The sequence below is a fragment of the Fundulus heteroclitus genome, unplaced genomic scaffold, assembly GCF_011125445.2.
Source record: "Fundulus heteroclitus isolate FHET01 unplaced genomic scaffold, MU-UCD_Fhet_4.1 scaffold_387, whole genome shotgun sequence".
Taxonomy (NCBI): Eukaryota; Metazoa; Chordata; class Actinopteri; order Cyprinodontiformes; family Fundulidae; genus Fundulus; species Fundulus heteroclitus.
In genome coordinates, this window is record NW_023396800.1 from 59,084 (window position 1) to 73,747 (window position 14,664).

The following is a 14,664-nucleotide window of genomic DNA, read 5'->3' on the forward strand; positions in this document are numbered from 1 at the left end:
ACTAATTAATAAATCAGACTGAAAGATAGTTGCCACTCCTCCTCCTCTTCCCACAGATCTGGGAATGTGGAAATTTGAATAACTGGAGGGGGTTGACTCATTTATACTAACGTAGTCCTCTTGTAGCCAGGTTTCTGTGAGACAAAACAAATCAATCTGATTATCAGAAATCAATTCATTAACTAACAAAGTCTTTGGAGGGAGAGACCTTATATTTAATAGACCACATTTAATTATTTTATTTTTAGGTTCAAGGTGAACCATATTGATTTTTATTAGGTTTTTATGATTTGTTCCTTTTAGATCAGTTTTTGATCTATTAAGTTTTGGCCGTGGGAAAGACACCGTCTCAATAGGATAATGGGTGGGTAACAGTACAGAAGCTGCAGAGAGGTGTGTTAAACTACGGCTCTGCTTCCTGGTCTGGACCCTGGGTTGTCAGCATTTAGGAGAACTAATAAATCCGGCCAGATTCCTAGAAAGAAGAGCTGCACCATCCAAAGTAGGATGGATGCCGTCTCTCCGGATCAGACCAGGTTTTCCCCAGAAAGTTCTCCAGTTATCAATGTAGCCCACGTCGTTTTCTGGACACCACCTAGACAACCAGCGGTTGAATGATGACATGCGGCTAAACATGTCATCACTGGTCAGATCAGGCAGGGGACCAGAGAAAATTACAGAGTCCGACATAGTTTTAGCAAACTCACAAACCGAAGCAACACCAACTTTGGTGACCTCTGATCGGCGTGACCGGGTGTCATTACCGCCAGCGTGAATAACAATTTTGCGGTATTTACGCTTATCCTTAGCCAGTAGTTTTAGGTAGGATTCTATGTCGCCTGTTCTGGCCCCTGGTAGGCATTTAACTATGGTCCCTGGTTTCTTTAGTGCCACATTTCTCATTATGTTCTGTCTCCAGCATGGGGTGGATACGAATTCAACAGGAGTAGCTCTAATTGTGCCTATGGCAAGGCAGACTTCCAGAAGGGGGGGTCCAGTCAAGCACTCTAGCCCAGTGAGAGGAACTCTTCCTGGGGAGAGATCTCTGACTGAGACACCCCCAGCCTGGAAGTGGGAGAGTAATTTTTTTTTTATTCACATTAGGGGTCTGAAAGCTATATTTGCAAACGGGTTAAATAATAATTTGAACATAATCTTTTAAAAAGTGGCGGTTTTTTTTGAGGTCTTAAATGTACATAACGCGGTAGCTGCCGTACATATTGAGTGTACATAATGCGGTAGCTGGCGTACATCTAAAGTGTACATAACGCGGTAGCTGGCGTACATCTAAAGTGTACATAATGCGGTAGCTGCCGTACATCTAAAGTGTACATAACACGGTAGCTGCCGTACATCTAAAGTGTACATAACACGGTAGCTGCCGTACATCTAAAGTGTACGGCATTATATGCCGTACATCTGAAGTGTACATATCGCGGTAGGTTATTTTTAATAAATATAACATTGTCTTATGAAGTTCAGCATGTGGCTACCACTGTTACAAACTATAACCTGTCCTACCAAACATTTAGAGATGTTGCCTGATGCATGTCAGAGCTCCAGCAGGAGGGTCATCGTTCCAGCACTCTTACCCAGCGAGACGCACTCTTCCTGGGGGGAGGTCTCTGACTGAAACCCCAGCCTGGAAGTGGGAGATACATTTTTTTTTTTTTTTTTTATTTCACATTAGGGGTCTGGAAGCTATATTTGCAAACGGGTTAAATAATAATTTTAACATTATATTAAAATAAGTGGCGTATTTTTTTTAGTTCTGGCCTGACGCCAGCGGCAAAGGGAGTCTATGGGTCCTGTACGGCCGGTCCACGTTTCGGACGCTTGGCCCTCCCAAAAATGCGCCACTTTGACGGACGTGCGGGCTCGGCCAATGCGTGAACCTTTCCCGTTTTTTCCTGCCCGCCCCCTGCCACGCTGGCGCCATCCCCGCTCCGACAGGTTGGTGGCGCCGAAGGCCCGACGCCAGCGGCAAAGGGAATCTGTGGGTCCTGTACGGCCGGTCCACGTTTCGGCCGCCTGGCCCCTCCCAAAATCGCGCCACTTCGACGGACGCGCGGGTTCGGCCAATGCGTGAACCTTTCCCGTTTTTCCCCTCCCGCCCGCCGCGGGCTGTACGGCCCCCCCCCCGCCTGAGTACGGTTCGCGACCCTACCCCCGGGCGCCACACTGTGGATGGAGCCCGCGCTGCGAGCGGAGAAGGGCCTTCTTTTTTTTTTTTTTTTTTTTTCTTTTTTTTCCCAGTGTCCTGTCTAGCAATGTGGCAATAAAAATTGATATCTTAATGCCAAATAGAGCTCGACAGATTTTACTTTCACAAGTGGAGCAAACAGCTTTTGCCATAATGCTCCGCTTGATTTGTGCGTGTAAATAGCTTTATTGTGATTCCTGCAGGGAGAATTTCAAATTATATGGACACTACAATGGGAAAGTAGGAGAGTAAAAGAAAAACAAGAAGAGAAAAAAAAAAAAGAGAAAGAAGAGGTGAAAGAAAGAAGAGATAAAAGGAAGAGAATGATAAAACTTCCTCTGTCTGCTCCATCACCTGGAAAGAGACACAAAAAGAACAGCACAACCAACAGACATAAAGCAACAGATACAATCGTGTAACACCTTGATACCATTGCTAAATCATATGTATTATTATTTAAGCTGACATGTGTAATGTGATACCTAAAAAAAAAAAGGTAAAAGAAAGTAAATAAATTATAGCCTTTCTGTATATAAGTGAACATTTAATACCTGGGACCCAGCACCTGTGGGAGATTGTGAGAGTGCACTAGTTTAGGTGAAAATTATCCAGAAGGAAATGGCTTGATAGTGATTGTAGAGAACCGAAGACCCACCTTCCCCGAGCACATAGGCAGGGGTCAGGGGACCCATAACCCCGGACTCCTAAAGGGGCCCCCAAAGCAGTGCGCCCGAGAGGGGCCTTCACAGGAAATGTACAACCCCCCCCTGAGGAAAGAGGAGAGACGACCCCGAGGAAATCCCCCAGCCACCGCAATGCCGACGCCCCCAAGAGCCGCGGGGACGAGCCCGTGGGCTCCGCCGGCAGCCGGCCCCGCTGAAGTGGTCCCGGCCATGGGCCCTGGGGGCCAGAGGCCCCAGGGGCGCCCCGCCCCCGCGGCAGGGGCCCCGGCCGCCCCCCGGGGGGCCAGGCCCCACGAAGCCACCGCCGGGAATGGGCCGGCGCCCACCCGGGAACCCGCCCCAAACCCGAGGACCGCCAACGCGCCAGAGGATCAAGGCGCCCGCCAACGCAGCGGAGGAGGGCAGGACGTGGGGGGATGGGCTCCGCACCTAGCGGAGACTTGAGATGATCTTGGGAGAGGGAGCGGACCGAACCCAAACCTGGAAAAAAAAAAAAAAAAAAAAAAAAAAACACTCATTCACACCATCCCTCCCTTGTGCCCCACTCGCCACACACAGACACCAAAAAATAAATAAATAAATAAATAAATAAAATAAATAAATAAAATAAAAAAATAAAAAAAATAAAAAAATAAACAAATAAAAAAAAGGACGCTTTACACACATTCTCACATAGCATTCACATCCAAAAAACCAAAAAGTGGGGGGGGGGGGGTCACCACAATTCAACAATACGACTGCCTGTGCCCGACCCCCGGCCCCGCCCCCGGACCAGGCGCCCCCCGGACCAGGCCCCCCAAAGAGGGGGGGCCGACATGACCCGTACGGGTCATCCGACCAGAGCCCCCCATCACCCACTATATACCTAATAAACCCCCTCCCACCCCGACCTTACCCTAGCCACCCCTGCCCCCCATCCCTTCCTGGGGAGAGCAGAGGCGTCAGCCCCAGATCCGGTAAGCCGCCGGCCAGCCGCAACAGCCCCCCGCCAAGACCCCGTACCCAGTGGCCCGCACCTCCTCCAGGCCCCAGACTCCGTGCCGCGATCGGAGATCGGGGGTGTGCAAAAGACCCCCGATCCTCCCTACGCCCGCTCAGATGTTGTGTTGTTGCATGTTGTTCTCAGGTGTGTTTAAAACTGGGAGCACCGAAGGTGGTGCACGGCACAGCCCACCCCCCCTCCGGAAGGGAGCTGGTGCCAGCGCCCCCCCTCCAAGCAACTACCCAGAAGAACCCTCAATGTCTAAATGTGAGAGGGGGTGAAGGGAGCCGCCCGGGGCGAGGCTCACACAACATAAGCCCCCCTCCCAGACGTCTTCCCCCCACCCCCCCCCCATATCGTGGCCTACATGGATGTGCGTTGTGAAAATGTTTGGAGTGAAAGTGTCTAAAATGCATGATAAAATTGGGGAGAGGGACGTCACCAAAAGGTGGCAACCTCCAGTAACGCCCTCTCCCCAAGGACCTACATGTGTGGCGGCGTGATGGAGCAGGCAGAGGGAGGAGTCCGGGGATGGGGAGCAAAGGACTGGGGAGCCAACCCAGGGAGCCAGCTCCCCTACTGACTCCAATAGGCACCCCCGCTCCCCGAAAGCCCCACCCGGAGAAAGGGGCCCCTCCAGCGGCACCACCATAGCCCGGGGGCCGGGGAGAGGCCGCAGGGCCCGCCAGCCAACCACCCACCAGGACCAACACCCCTACCTCCCCCCGGCCCACCCCCCATGCCTACTGTATTTAACCCCCCCCCCCCAAAAAAAGATTATTAATAATAATAATAATAATAATAATAATAATATATAATTAAATAAATAAATTAATAAGATGGGGGACCCTGGCCAGCCAGCCCGCACGAGCCATCCCAAACCCCACCCCCCAGGTGAGACCCGCACCGGGAGACTACACGGACCAGGACCGGGACAGGGGGTCGGACACAAGCCCACCAGAACGTCCACCAAACCCCCCCCCCCCCCCCCCCCCCCCCACACCACCCGTAGATTTAAACCCTCCCCAACACTAACATTCAAACATCTCACCATACATTCGACACTAGACATCCAGGCTGGGTAAGTCACTACTCCCCCTCCCTCCCCTCCCCCCACTAGCAGAATGCCAACCCAAAGAAGGGGAAGAGCATCTGCCCTGAGATGTTAATGACCATGCCCCCCTACCAGCTCAACAGGCCCTGAGGACCCCCAGCGCACCAGAGGCCCCGTGCAGGGGCGGACACCCGGGCGCACGCCGGCCCAGACCCCAAGCGGCACACCACCCGGAACCGGAACCCCCGAGGCACCGCCGGGGCCCCCGCTCGAGGGCGGTGCGCCCCAGGGACCCCAGGCCCCCAGACCCACCCAGGACCCACCCAGCGACAGCACAGCTACCAGGTCAGTAACCCACGTCCGTCCCCGCGTAGCTCCCCAAGAGCGCCGCAAGCGGTGCTGTGGGCCACCCGTAGGCCTCCCAAGCTCCTCCCATATGGGGGCAACAGACCCTGGAGTCAGACCGACCAAGCGCCCCACTCCAAGTGCCCCCAGAGTCCCAGGAACCCCTCCACCCAGCCACTGCGCCCTGCAGGAAGCAACCCACCGCCCCCCATTCCACTAAGTGATAGTGCTAATCAAAGGAGCCCAAAGAGATCGAACAGATGTGGATGCAGATGCTGTCTCAAGATTAATATGATCCAACAAAAGATCTCTATATTGATTGATACTGAGATTCTCCTTACTTTTCCAATTCATGAGGATAGTTTTCTTTGCGATACATAGTGCAGTGAAAACCATGTAAACTATTTTATTCCCCAGAGGGCTTTCCTCAAAATTACCAAGCAAGCAAACTGATGGGGAAGGTGTAATTTTACAGCTCAAGCACTTTGATAAGTCCTTACATATCTGTGTCCAGAACCTCTGGACTGGTGTGCATAACCATAACGCATGAATATAATTATCAGGATGATTGCCTATGCAGTGTGGACAGATATTAGATTGTGCCAGACCCATCTTGAATAATCTTTGTCCTGTGTAGTGTACTCTGTGAAGGATTTTGTATTGTATCAGTTGTAAGTTGGTGTTACTAGTCAATTTGAAAGTTCTTAGACATATCTGAGCCCAGAAGTCTTGTTCAAAGTTGACTGATAGATCCTCTTCCCATTTCGTAATAGGAAGAGATATTGAATCATCTATTTTAGTCAGTGTCCTGTATGATTTAGACAGTAGTTTGGGGGGGTTTAAATCTAGGAACTCTAATATATTACTTGGAATTTGTAAACCACCTTTAATATGCTTAAATTTTTTTCTAATTATAGATTTAAGTTGTTCATATTCCAAAAAAATATTTTTACTAATGCCATATTGCATATTTAGTTTGGAAAAATTGATGAACTCGGTTCCATCAAGTAAATGTTCCAGATATTCAATACCTTTGTTCTTCCAGTATGTAAAGTTTATCATATTATTATTTTGTAGGATGTCAGGGTTGTTCCAGATGGGTGTACGACTGCATGGGATAAGTGACGACTTTGTCATTTTAAGAAACTCCCACCATGCTGTCAGAGTAGAGCTGATATTGATATTTTTAAAGCATGTATGCCGTTTTATATTTGAGCTAATAAACGGCAAATCTGAAATCATGATATTATTGCATATTTTCTGTTCTATATCTATCCAGGGCTCGTCTAACGGATTTTGCTTTATCCATTTAGTGATATATTGTAGTCTATTTGCCAAGTAGTACTTATGGAAGTTAGGCAAATCTAGTCCCCCTCTGTCTTTAGTTTTCTGTAGCGTCTTTAAGCTGATACGGGGCGGTTTATCTTTCCAAAGAAATTTAGAGATTGAAGAGTCTAGAGATTTAAACCAGTCAGATGATGGTTTATTGGGGATCATTGAAAATAAGTAATTAATTCTAGGTAAGACCATCATTTTAATCAAAGCTACTCTACCCATGAGTGAAATTGGAAGCGATTTCCATCTATCCAGGTCATCTTCTATCTTTTTTAAAAGTGGGATGTGATTAGATTTTACTAAATCTGCAAGTTTAGACGACACAGTGATACCCAAATATGTGATGTTTCCTGAGCGCAAATGTAAATCTAGGGGGTTTTGGAAAGAGCAATTAATTGGCAGTACCGTAGATTTAGACCAGTTTATAGAGTAATCAGAAACCTTTGAGAAGGATTCTAGTAATCTAATTACTTGAGAAAGGGAAGAGTTTGAGTGCTGAAGATAGAGTAATACATCATCAGCATAAAGACTAATCTTATGCTCTATATTCATGCATTTTATACCTTTAATAACCTTTGTTTGTCTAATTGTTGCTGCTAGAGGTTCAATAAAAATGGCAAAAAGTGAGGGGGAAAGTGGGCATCCTTGCCTAGTGCCCCTCTGGAGACAAAAGCTGGAAGATGTTTGATTATTTGTCCTGACACAGGCTGTAGGAGAGCTGTATAAAATTTTTAACCAATTTATAAAAAAAATTGCCAAAACCAAATTTATGCAGAGTAGCGAATAAAAATTTCCTGTTTACTCTATCAAATGCTTTTTCTGCATCTAAAGACATTATAATAGTTTTATTATTTGTACTGTAGGAATAATCTATTAAATTAAGTAATCTGCGTGTATTTGTGGATGACTGCCTTCCTCTGATAAAACCAGTTTGGTCTGGGTGGATTATGAAAGGAGTGACTTTATCTAATCGTTTTGCAAAAGCTTTACATATTATTTTAATATCCACGTTGATTAAGGATATGGGACGATAGCTGGTGGGCAACATAGGATCTTTGCCTGGCTTAAGCAGAAGACTGATGGTGGCAGAGTTCATATTAGCTGGAAATCTGCCATTTTCCTGAATTTCTTGCAACATTCTGTGAAACGTTGGTGCCAGAATACTCCAGAACTCCTTATAAAACTCAGTAGGGAATCCGTCTGGACCTGGAGCCTTTTTATTGGGCATGCTTGTTAAAGCTTCCTGAACTTCAACTGTTGTCAGCGGTGAGTCCAGTGTCGTTCTTTGGTTATCTGATAGTTTAGGAAGTGTAATTTTATCCAGAAACTGCTTGATGACATTGTCTGATGGATTTATCTGTGATGTGTATAAAGTTTTGTAGAAATCACGGAAGGTGTTATTTATACTTTCTGGATCATGTAATGTATTCCCATTGGAATCTGTAACTGCAAATATAGTCGTTTTCTCTTTATTTATTTTTAACTGATTAGCTAAGAAGCTTCCTGACATATTGCCATGTTCAAAATTTTCTAATCGAAGTTTTTCTATTAGAAATTTGTTTTGCTTTTCAATATACTGGTTTAATTCTAGTTTTATTTTACGGATTTTTCCCAACTTTCCCTCTTCCAGGGAAGTTTCTAGTAACTTAAGTTTTTCTTCTAATTCCTGAATCTTCTTGTTTTCCAACTTCTTTTTGTGAGATGAGAATGAAATTATTTTACCTCTCATCACTGCTTTCCCTGCTTCCCAAAGTATAGATGCTGAAGTGCCTGGCAGATCATTGTGTTCTAAGTATGAAGCCCACTCTTCTTTGAAAAATTTATTAAATTCTTCATCTTTAAGCAACGATGTATTAAATCTCCAGCTCTTGTTTTGTGGGGTTATTTTTTTATTTGTTAGGGTTAAAGTAACAGGAGCATGATCACTAATAGCGATAGGATGAATTACAGCATCTGAAACGTCCGACAGCAGCGAACTGCTGATTAAGAAATAGTCCAAACGAGAATACGAGTGGTGAACATTTGAAAAAAAAGTATATTGCTTACTATTAGGATGAAGAGAACGCCATGCAAGGCAAAGACCAAAATCACTCATGTATTGTTTGACTATATTTAATGACTGCCAACTACGCTGAGTCCCTGTAGTATTCAGCCTGTCTATTTCCTCATTTAGACCAAAGTTGAGGTCACCCCCAATAATTAGAGAACAATCCCCGTGTTTTAAAAGTGCGTGGAAGAGTTTGTGGAAGAATGAGGGTTCATCAACATTTGGACCATATACACTAACAATACATAATTTCTGATTATGAATAGATATTTTAATTATTATGAATCTACCTTCGGGATCAATAATTTTGTCTAATATTTTAAAACTAACGTTTTTGTGGATTAAAATTGCTACTCCTCTCTGTCTAGAGTTGTAGCAGGCAGCAAACACATTGGGGAACTCAGGTGAGTTAAGATCACTTACAGTTGTATCTGATTTATGGGTTTCTTGCAATAAGACAACATCTGCCTTTAATCTTGTAAGCTGGTTAGAGATCTTTAGTTGTTTTTCCCTGGTGCCTGCTCCATGCACATTCCATGACACAAACTTTACATTCATCATAGGTGAAAGTGAGAAGTTGAAAAGTGCATGTCTTCAGAAGAATAGTTATACAAAGACCCAGGTAGCATCATCTGACGTGCTTGTGATTTCCTGGTCAGCAGGAGAGGAGCAGATGAATAATATAAAGAAAGACAGAGAATTAAGAAAGTGCACGTGCGCGGCGGCGGGACGGCGGCGGCGCTGGAGAAGATCCAGAAGAACGCCTAGGAGTCAGAGATGCTTCAGGACCTGGTGAGGCCTCGCTCCGGGCCGGCGTCCCTCGCTGGTCTGCCGGCTGCTTGGACCACCGTGGCCAGCGTCAGGAGTTCAGGCGCTCCACACCTCCTGGACCCTCCCTCTGCTCCTCCATCAGCCTCCTCCTCCATCAGCCTCCTCCTCCATCAGCCTCCTCCTCCTTCAGCTTCCCCCTCCATCAGCCTCCTCCATCAGCCTCCTCCTCCATCAGCCTCCTCCTCCTCCATCAGCCGCCTCCTCCATCAGCCTCCTTCTCCATCACCCGCCTCCTCCATCAGCCTCCTCCATCAGCCTCCTCCTCCTCCATCAGCCTCCTCCTCCATCAGCCTCCTCCTCCTTCAGCCTCCTCCTCCATCAGCCTCCTCCTCCATCAGCCGCCTCCTCCATCAGCCTCCTCCATCAGCCTCCTCCATCAGCCTCCTCCCTCTCTCCTCCTCACAGACTGATCAGCAGAGGCTCCATGCTGCACCTCCTCTCTCCTCCTTCTTTACTCCCTCTCTCCTCTGTCTCTACTCCCTCTCTACTCCCTCTCTCCTCCCTCCCTCCTCTCTCCCTCCTCCTCCTCTCTTCCTCCTCTCCTTCTTCTCTCCTCCTCCCCTCCTTCTCTCCTCCTTCTCCTCTCGTCCTTCCTTCCTCCTCCCCTCCTTATCTTCTCATTCTCTTCTCGTCCTTCTCTCCTCCTCCTCTCCTCCATCTTTCCTCCTTCCCTCCTCCTCTCCACCTTCTCTCCTCGTCCTCTTCTCCTCCCTCTCTCCTCCTAACCTCTCCTCGTCCTCTCCTCCTCCTCTCCTCCTCACAGACTGGTCAGCAGAGGCTCCAAGCTGCATCTCCTCTCTCCTCCTCTCCTCTCTCTCTCTCTCTCTCCTCCTTCTCTCCTGCTCCTCTTCCTCCTTCTCTCCTCCTCTTCCTCCTCCTTCTCTCCTCCTCTTCCTCCTCCTTCTCTCCTCCCTCTCTCCTCCTTCTCTCCTCTGCCTCTCTTCCTCCTCTCCTCCTACTCTCCTCCTCCTCCTCTCTCCTCTCCTCCTCCTCTCCTCCTCCTCTCCTCCTCACAGACTGATCAGCAGAGGCTCCACGCTGCACCTCCTCTCTCCTCCTCCATGGTTCAGAGGAGTCATGGAGACGGTTCTAGCGTCTCCAGAGCAGAGCGCTGCACCTCCTCTCTCCTCCTCCACAGTTCAGAGGAGTCATGGAGACGGTTCTAGCGTCTACAGAGCAGAGCGCTGCTCTCCTGTCTTAACTGCAGGAACTCCTGGATAAAGACGTCATTTCCAGGGTTCTCCACGGGGTTCTATTCCCTTTATTTACTGGTTCTGATCACAGAGAGACGGTTCCACATGCTGACAGTCAGACAGCTGCTGGAGAACGTTCTCCGGAACCACTGGTTCTCCTCCATAGATCTGAAGGACTACTTCCATGTTCCATCATCCCCAAACACAGGAAGTATCTGCGCTTCTCCTTCCAGGGGATTCCCTGTCACTACAACCTGCCGTTGGGTTCCTCTCTGGTTCCACGCACGTTCTCCAGATGCCGCTGCGCTCTGCAGGGATGAGAATCCTCTTTTATGTGGACAGACCCAGCGGCATGGGCAGGTATTGGGGGGCCGTGCCCGCCCTGTGAGCCAGCTGTGCCCACCCTGGATTGGAAGCTGTCTTTTTTTTTTTAAAGCTCGGAGTGGCCATCGTCCTTGTAGTACTATCTTTGATGTGCCAATCATACAATTTAACCAATCAAATCAACGACTGACGGCAACAGGCTAGCCAATCACAGCTGGAGTGGGGCGGGACACCGAGTCATGCCTTCAGTCGTCGCTACGGTTCAGCTGTGGTCACCATTGGTGTCGGTAGAGCGGGGTGGAAATTTGGTCTGATTACCAAACAATTACAAGAAGTGACAACGAAGCAGAGAGCGAGCTGGAAGGAGCGCTATTAATTTCTGTTTGAAATGTCAGCATTGAAGTCTAAACTGGAGTAAACTTTGATGCTAGCAGGGTTAGCTAGGACAGCTAGCAGCACAAGCTGTTCTGCTCCTTGTTCTCATAGCTGCTGTAATTACAGAACCTCTTCTAGTCAGAATTGTTACTTCAGTCAGAGTGTTACTTCACTCTTACACCAGCGCTCATATTTATTAGCTTGTAACTTATGCTGGACTTTTGAGTTAAGACTAGGGTGACCAGACGTCCCCGATTTCCGGGGACTGTCCCCGTTTTGAACCACCTGTCCCCGGCTACAGCTGTCCCCGGAAATGTCCCCGATTTTACCGAGGGGGAAAATGTGTTACGGTAGCTGGTTGCGCTGCGCGCACCACTAGATGGCGGTAATGATCCTTTTGGATGTCAGATGCCATTAAAACCATAACATTCAATACTATTCATTATAACTATTATTCATTGATGATGTCAGATCGACAGATTCAATTTATTTAAAAAATAGATAATGACTAGTTTGATATATTTTGTTAGTAATTCTTTCTAAAAGCCCAACAAATGTTATGAACAGCTTCCGAAATTTTTTACAGTCTGCCCATAAGCAATTTGTTTTCCAGCTCAATGTGTTCAAAAGTTGGAAACCTGCCTAATTTGGCAACACTGACTACACTATTGCTATTTGTTTGTTCGTTACAGTAGTCACAGAGCCACTGTTCAGCCTGAAGCATATATATATATATATCAATATATATCTATATATATATATATATATATATATATATATCTATATATATATATATATATATATATATATATATATATATATATATATATATATCCATCCATCCATCCATCCATTTTCCAAACCGCTTAATCCCTCATGGGGTCGCAGGGGTTGCTGGTGCCTATCTCCAGCATTCACTGGGCGAGAGGCGGGGTTCACCCTTGACAGGTCGCCAGTCTGTCGCAGGGTAACACAGAGAGACAAACAGGACAAACAACCATTCGCACACACAATCACACCTAAGGACAATTTGGAGAAGCCAATTAACCTAACAGTCTTGTTTTTGGACTGTGGGAGGAAGCCGGAGTACCCGGAGAGAAGTGTGCCCCCCTAAAAAAATGGAATGCCCCCCCCCCCCCCCCTTTCATTTGTTTCTGCAGCCGGGTCTGTATGTGGACCACCTGCTCTTGCTGGCTCGGTCCAGAGAAGAAGCGGCGGTGCAGACCAGAGCTCTGGCTCCACAGCTGACAGAACTGGGTTCTCCATAAAGTGCTAAAAGGTTCTGTTCTCCGTCCCAGCTGCTAGTTTCTCTGGGCTGGAGCTAAACTGGGCCACCATGAGAGCCCAGAGCAGACGCTGTCAGCGCTGCTCCGCCGGGTCACACCTCCACACAGTGACAGCTCTGTCCGTCATGCGGCTGCTGGGGATGACGTTAGTGGCCCACCTGCTGCTTCCGCTGGCTCTGCTTCATATGAGGCCCCTCCCTGCAGAGATGCTTCACCTGCCTGCGCGTAGACCCTGTGGCCAGAAGAGGCAGAGGATGACTGCAGTCCCTCCGTCAGTGGGAGCCCACCTGGCCCACTGGGGAAACCCCCCCCCCACCCCCCCACCCCCCACTGTGTCAGAGGGAGTTCCCCTCAGCAGACCTACGTCACACTTACCGGTGTTCACAGACACTGTCAGGCTGGGAGCAACGTGTCTGTCCCAGGTAGTGGCACAGAAGTGGTCAGACCACATGTCTCTCCACATAAAGGTGCTGAAGCTGACAACAGCATTTTGCAGTGGCATAAAGGGGGCGTGGCTCAGCTCAGCTGCTGAAGGTGGCCAGACGGCTGCTGTGCTGGAAACGCACCAATCTGCTCTCCATCAGAGCAGTTTACATCCCTGCTGTCCTGGACAGAGGAGCGCACATCATGTCCAGAGGGAGACTGGAGCCTCCATCACCACCTGATCTCTCAGATCTGGAGCAGGTTCTACAGGCCAGCAGTGGACCTGTTCTCCACACCAGAGAACGTTCAGTGTCCGCTGTGGTTCCCCCTGAGCCTGAAAGAGGATCCTCCTCTAGGAGTGGACGCCTTTGCTCATCCAGGGCAAAGACACACAAGCTCTAGTTAGGAAGACACCAGGAAAAGATGGAGTTTGTTATATAATGCTTAAACATTTAAATGATAGATCTCTGACTGTTATTTTAAAACTTTAATCTGATGTGGGAGACGGGGATTATTCCTGCAGCATGGAAACAGTCAGTTATAATTCCTGTGTTGAAGCAGGTAAAAATGCCGCAGAGCCTTCAAACTATAGGCCTACAGCTCTGACATCTCAATTAGGGAAAACTATGGAGAGAATTGTAACAGAATATCATCTTTTCTAGAAAGTAAACATTTATTCTGTCCTTTTCAAAGTGGTTTTGGTAAAGGGAGAAATACGATTGATGTAGTTCTGTGCCTGGAGTCAGAAGTAAGGAAAGCTCAAACAAATAAAGAAATAGTGACAGCTGTGTTCTTTGACATAGAAAAGGTGTATGAGATGTTATGGAAAGAGGGATTATTAATTAAATTAGAAAAACTTGGCATAAGTGGTCAGATTTCTAACTGGGTTTTAGATTTGCTGTTTGGTAGTGTCATGGTTGGCTTTATGTATTTTGCCCACATGCAGAAGCACACTCGGGAGAAGCAGGTGAAGTTTAAAGGTTTTATTTAAGAACCAGGTAACGGGAGGATTCTGCCTCAGCGGAGGCAGCGTCAGGTAACGGTCTGCGTGGTGTTTCAGTAGTGCCTCCCGATGCCGCTCAACCGCCCGCAGGTGTGTGGGCTCCGCCCACCAGTCAACCCAGAACACCTGTGGAAAGAGTCTGAGGCAGCAGAGCTGGCAGCAAGCTACACGGCCCTGCTGGCTGAGTCCTGACACCACCCCCTCAAGGGTCGCCACCTGGCGACCCGGAGGAAGACGTGGAGGGACGAGAGGCGAGGAAATCCTCAACGAGGGATCGATCCGGGATCGCAGAGCCAGGAAGCCAAGACCGCTCCTCCGGACCACGACCAACCCAATCCACGAGGTATTGGAAACCTCTACCTCGTGGACGGGAGGCCACGATCCGGAGGATCTGCCGACCATGATGGTCCTGGGAGGGTGGAGGGGGTTCGGCCGGAGGGCACAATGGGCTGGAGGTGACTGGCTTGATCTGGGAGACGTGGAACATGGGATGGACACGGGAGTGGGACGGGAGACGGAGACGGACGGTGGTAGGGCTGATGACGGAGGTGATCTCATAGGGTCCAGAGAAACGGGGTGA

General features: G+C 48.2%; 1 protein-coding gene across 1 annotated transcript in view; it reads left to right on the plus strand.

Annotated features, from left to right (window-relative positions):
• The window catches only part of LOC118560104 (protein NLRC3-like), a 48,254-nt gene extending 33,590 nt beyond the window's left edge, over positions 1-14,664 (plus strand). The window contains exon 4 of the mRNA XM_036130826.1: positions 14,175-14,664. Coding sequence (XP_035986719.1) covers positions 14,175-14,664 — 490 coding nt within the window. The remainder of the gene's footprint in view (positions 1-14,174) is intronic.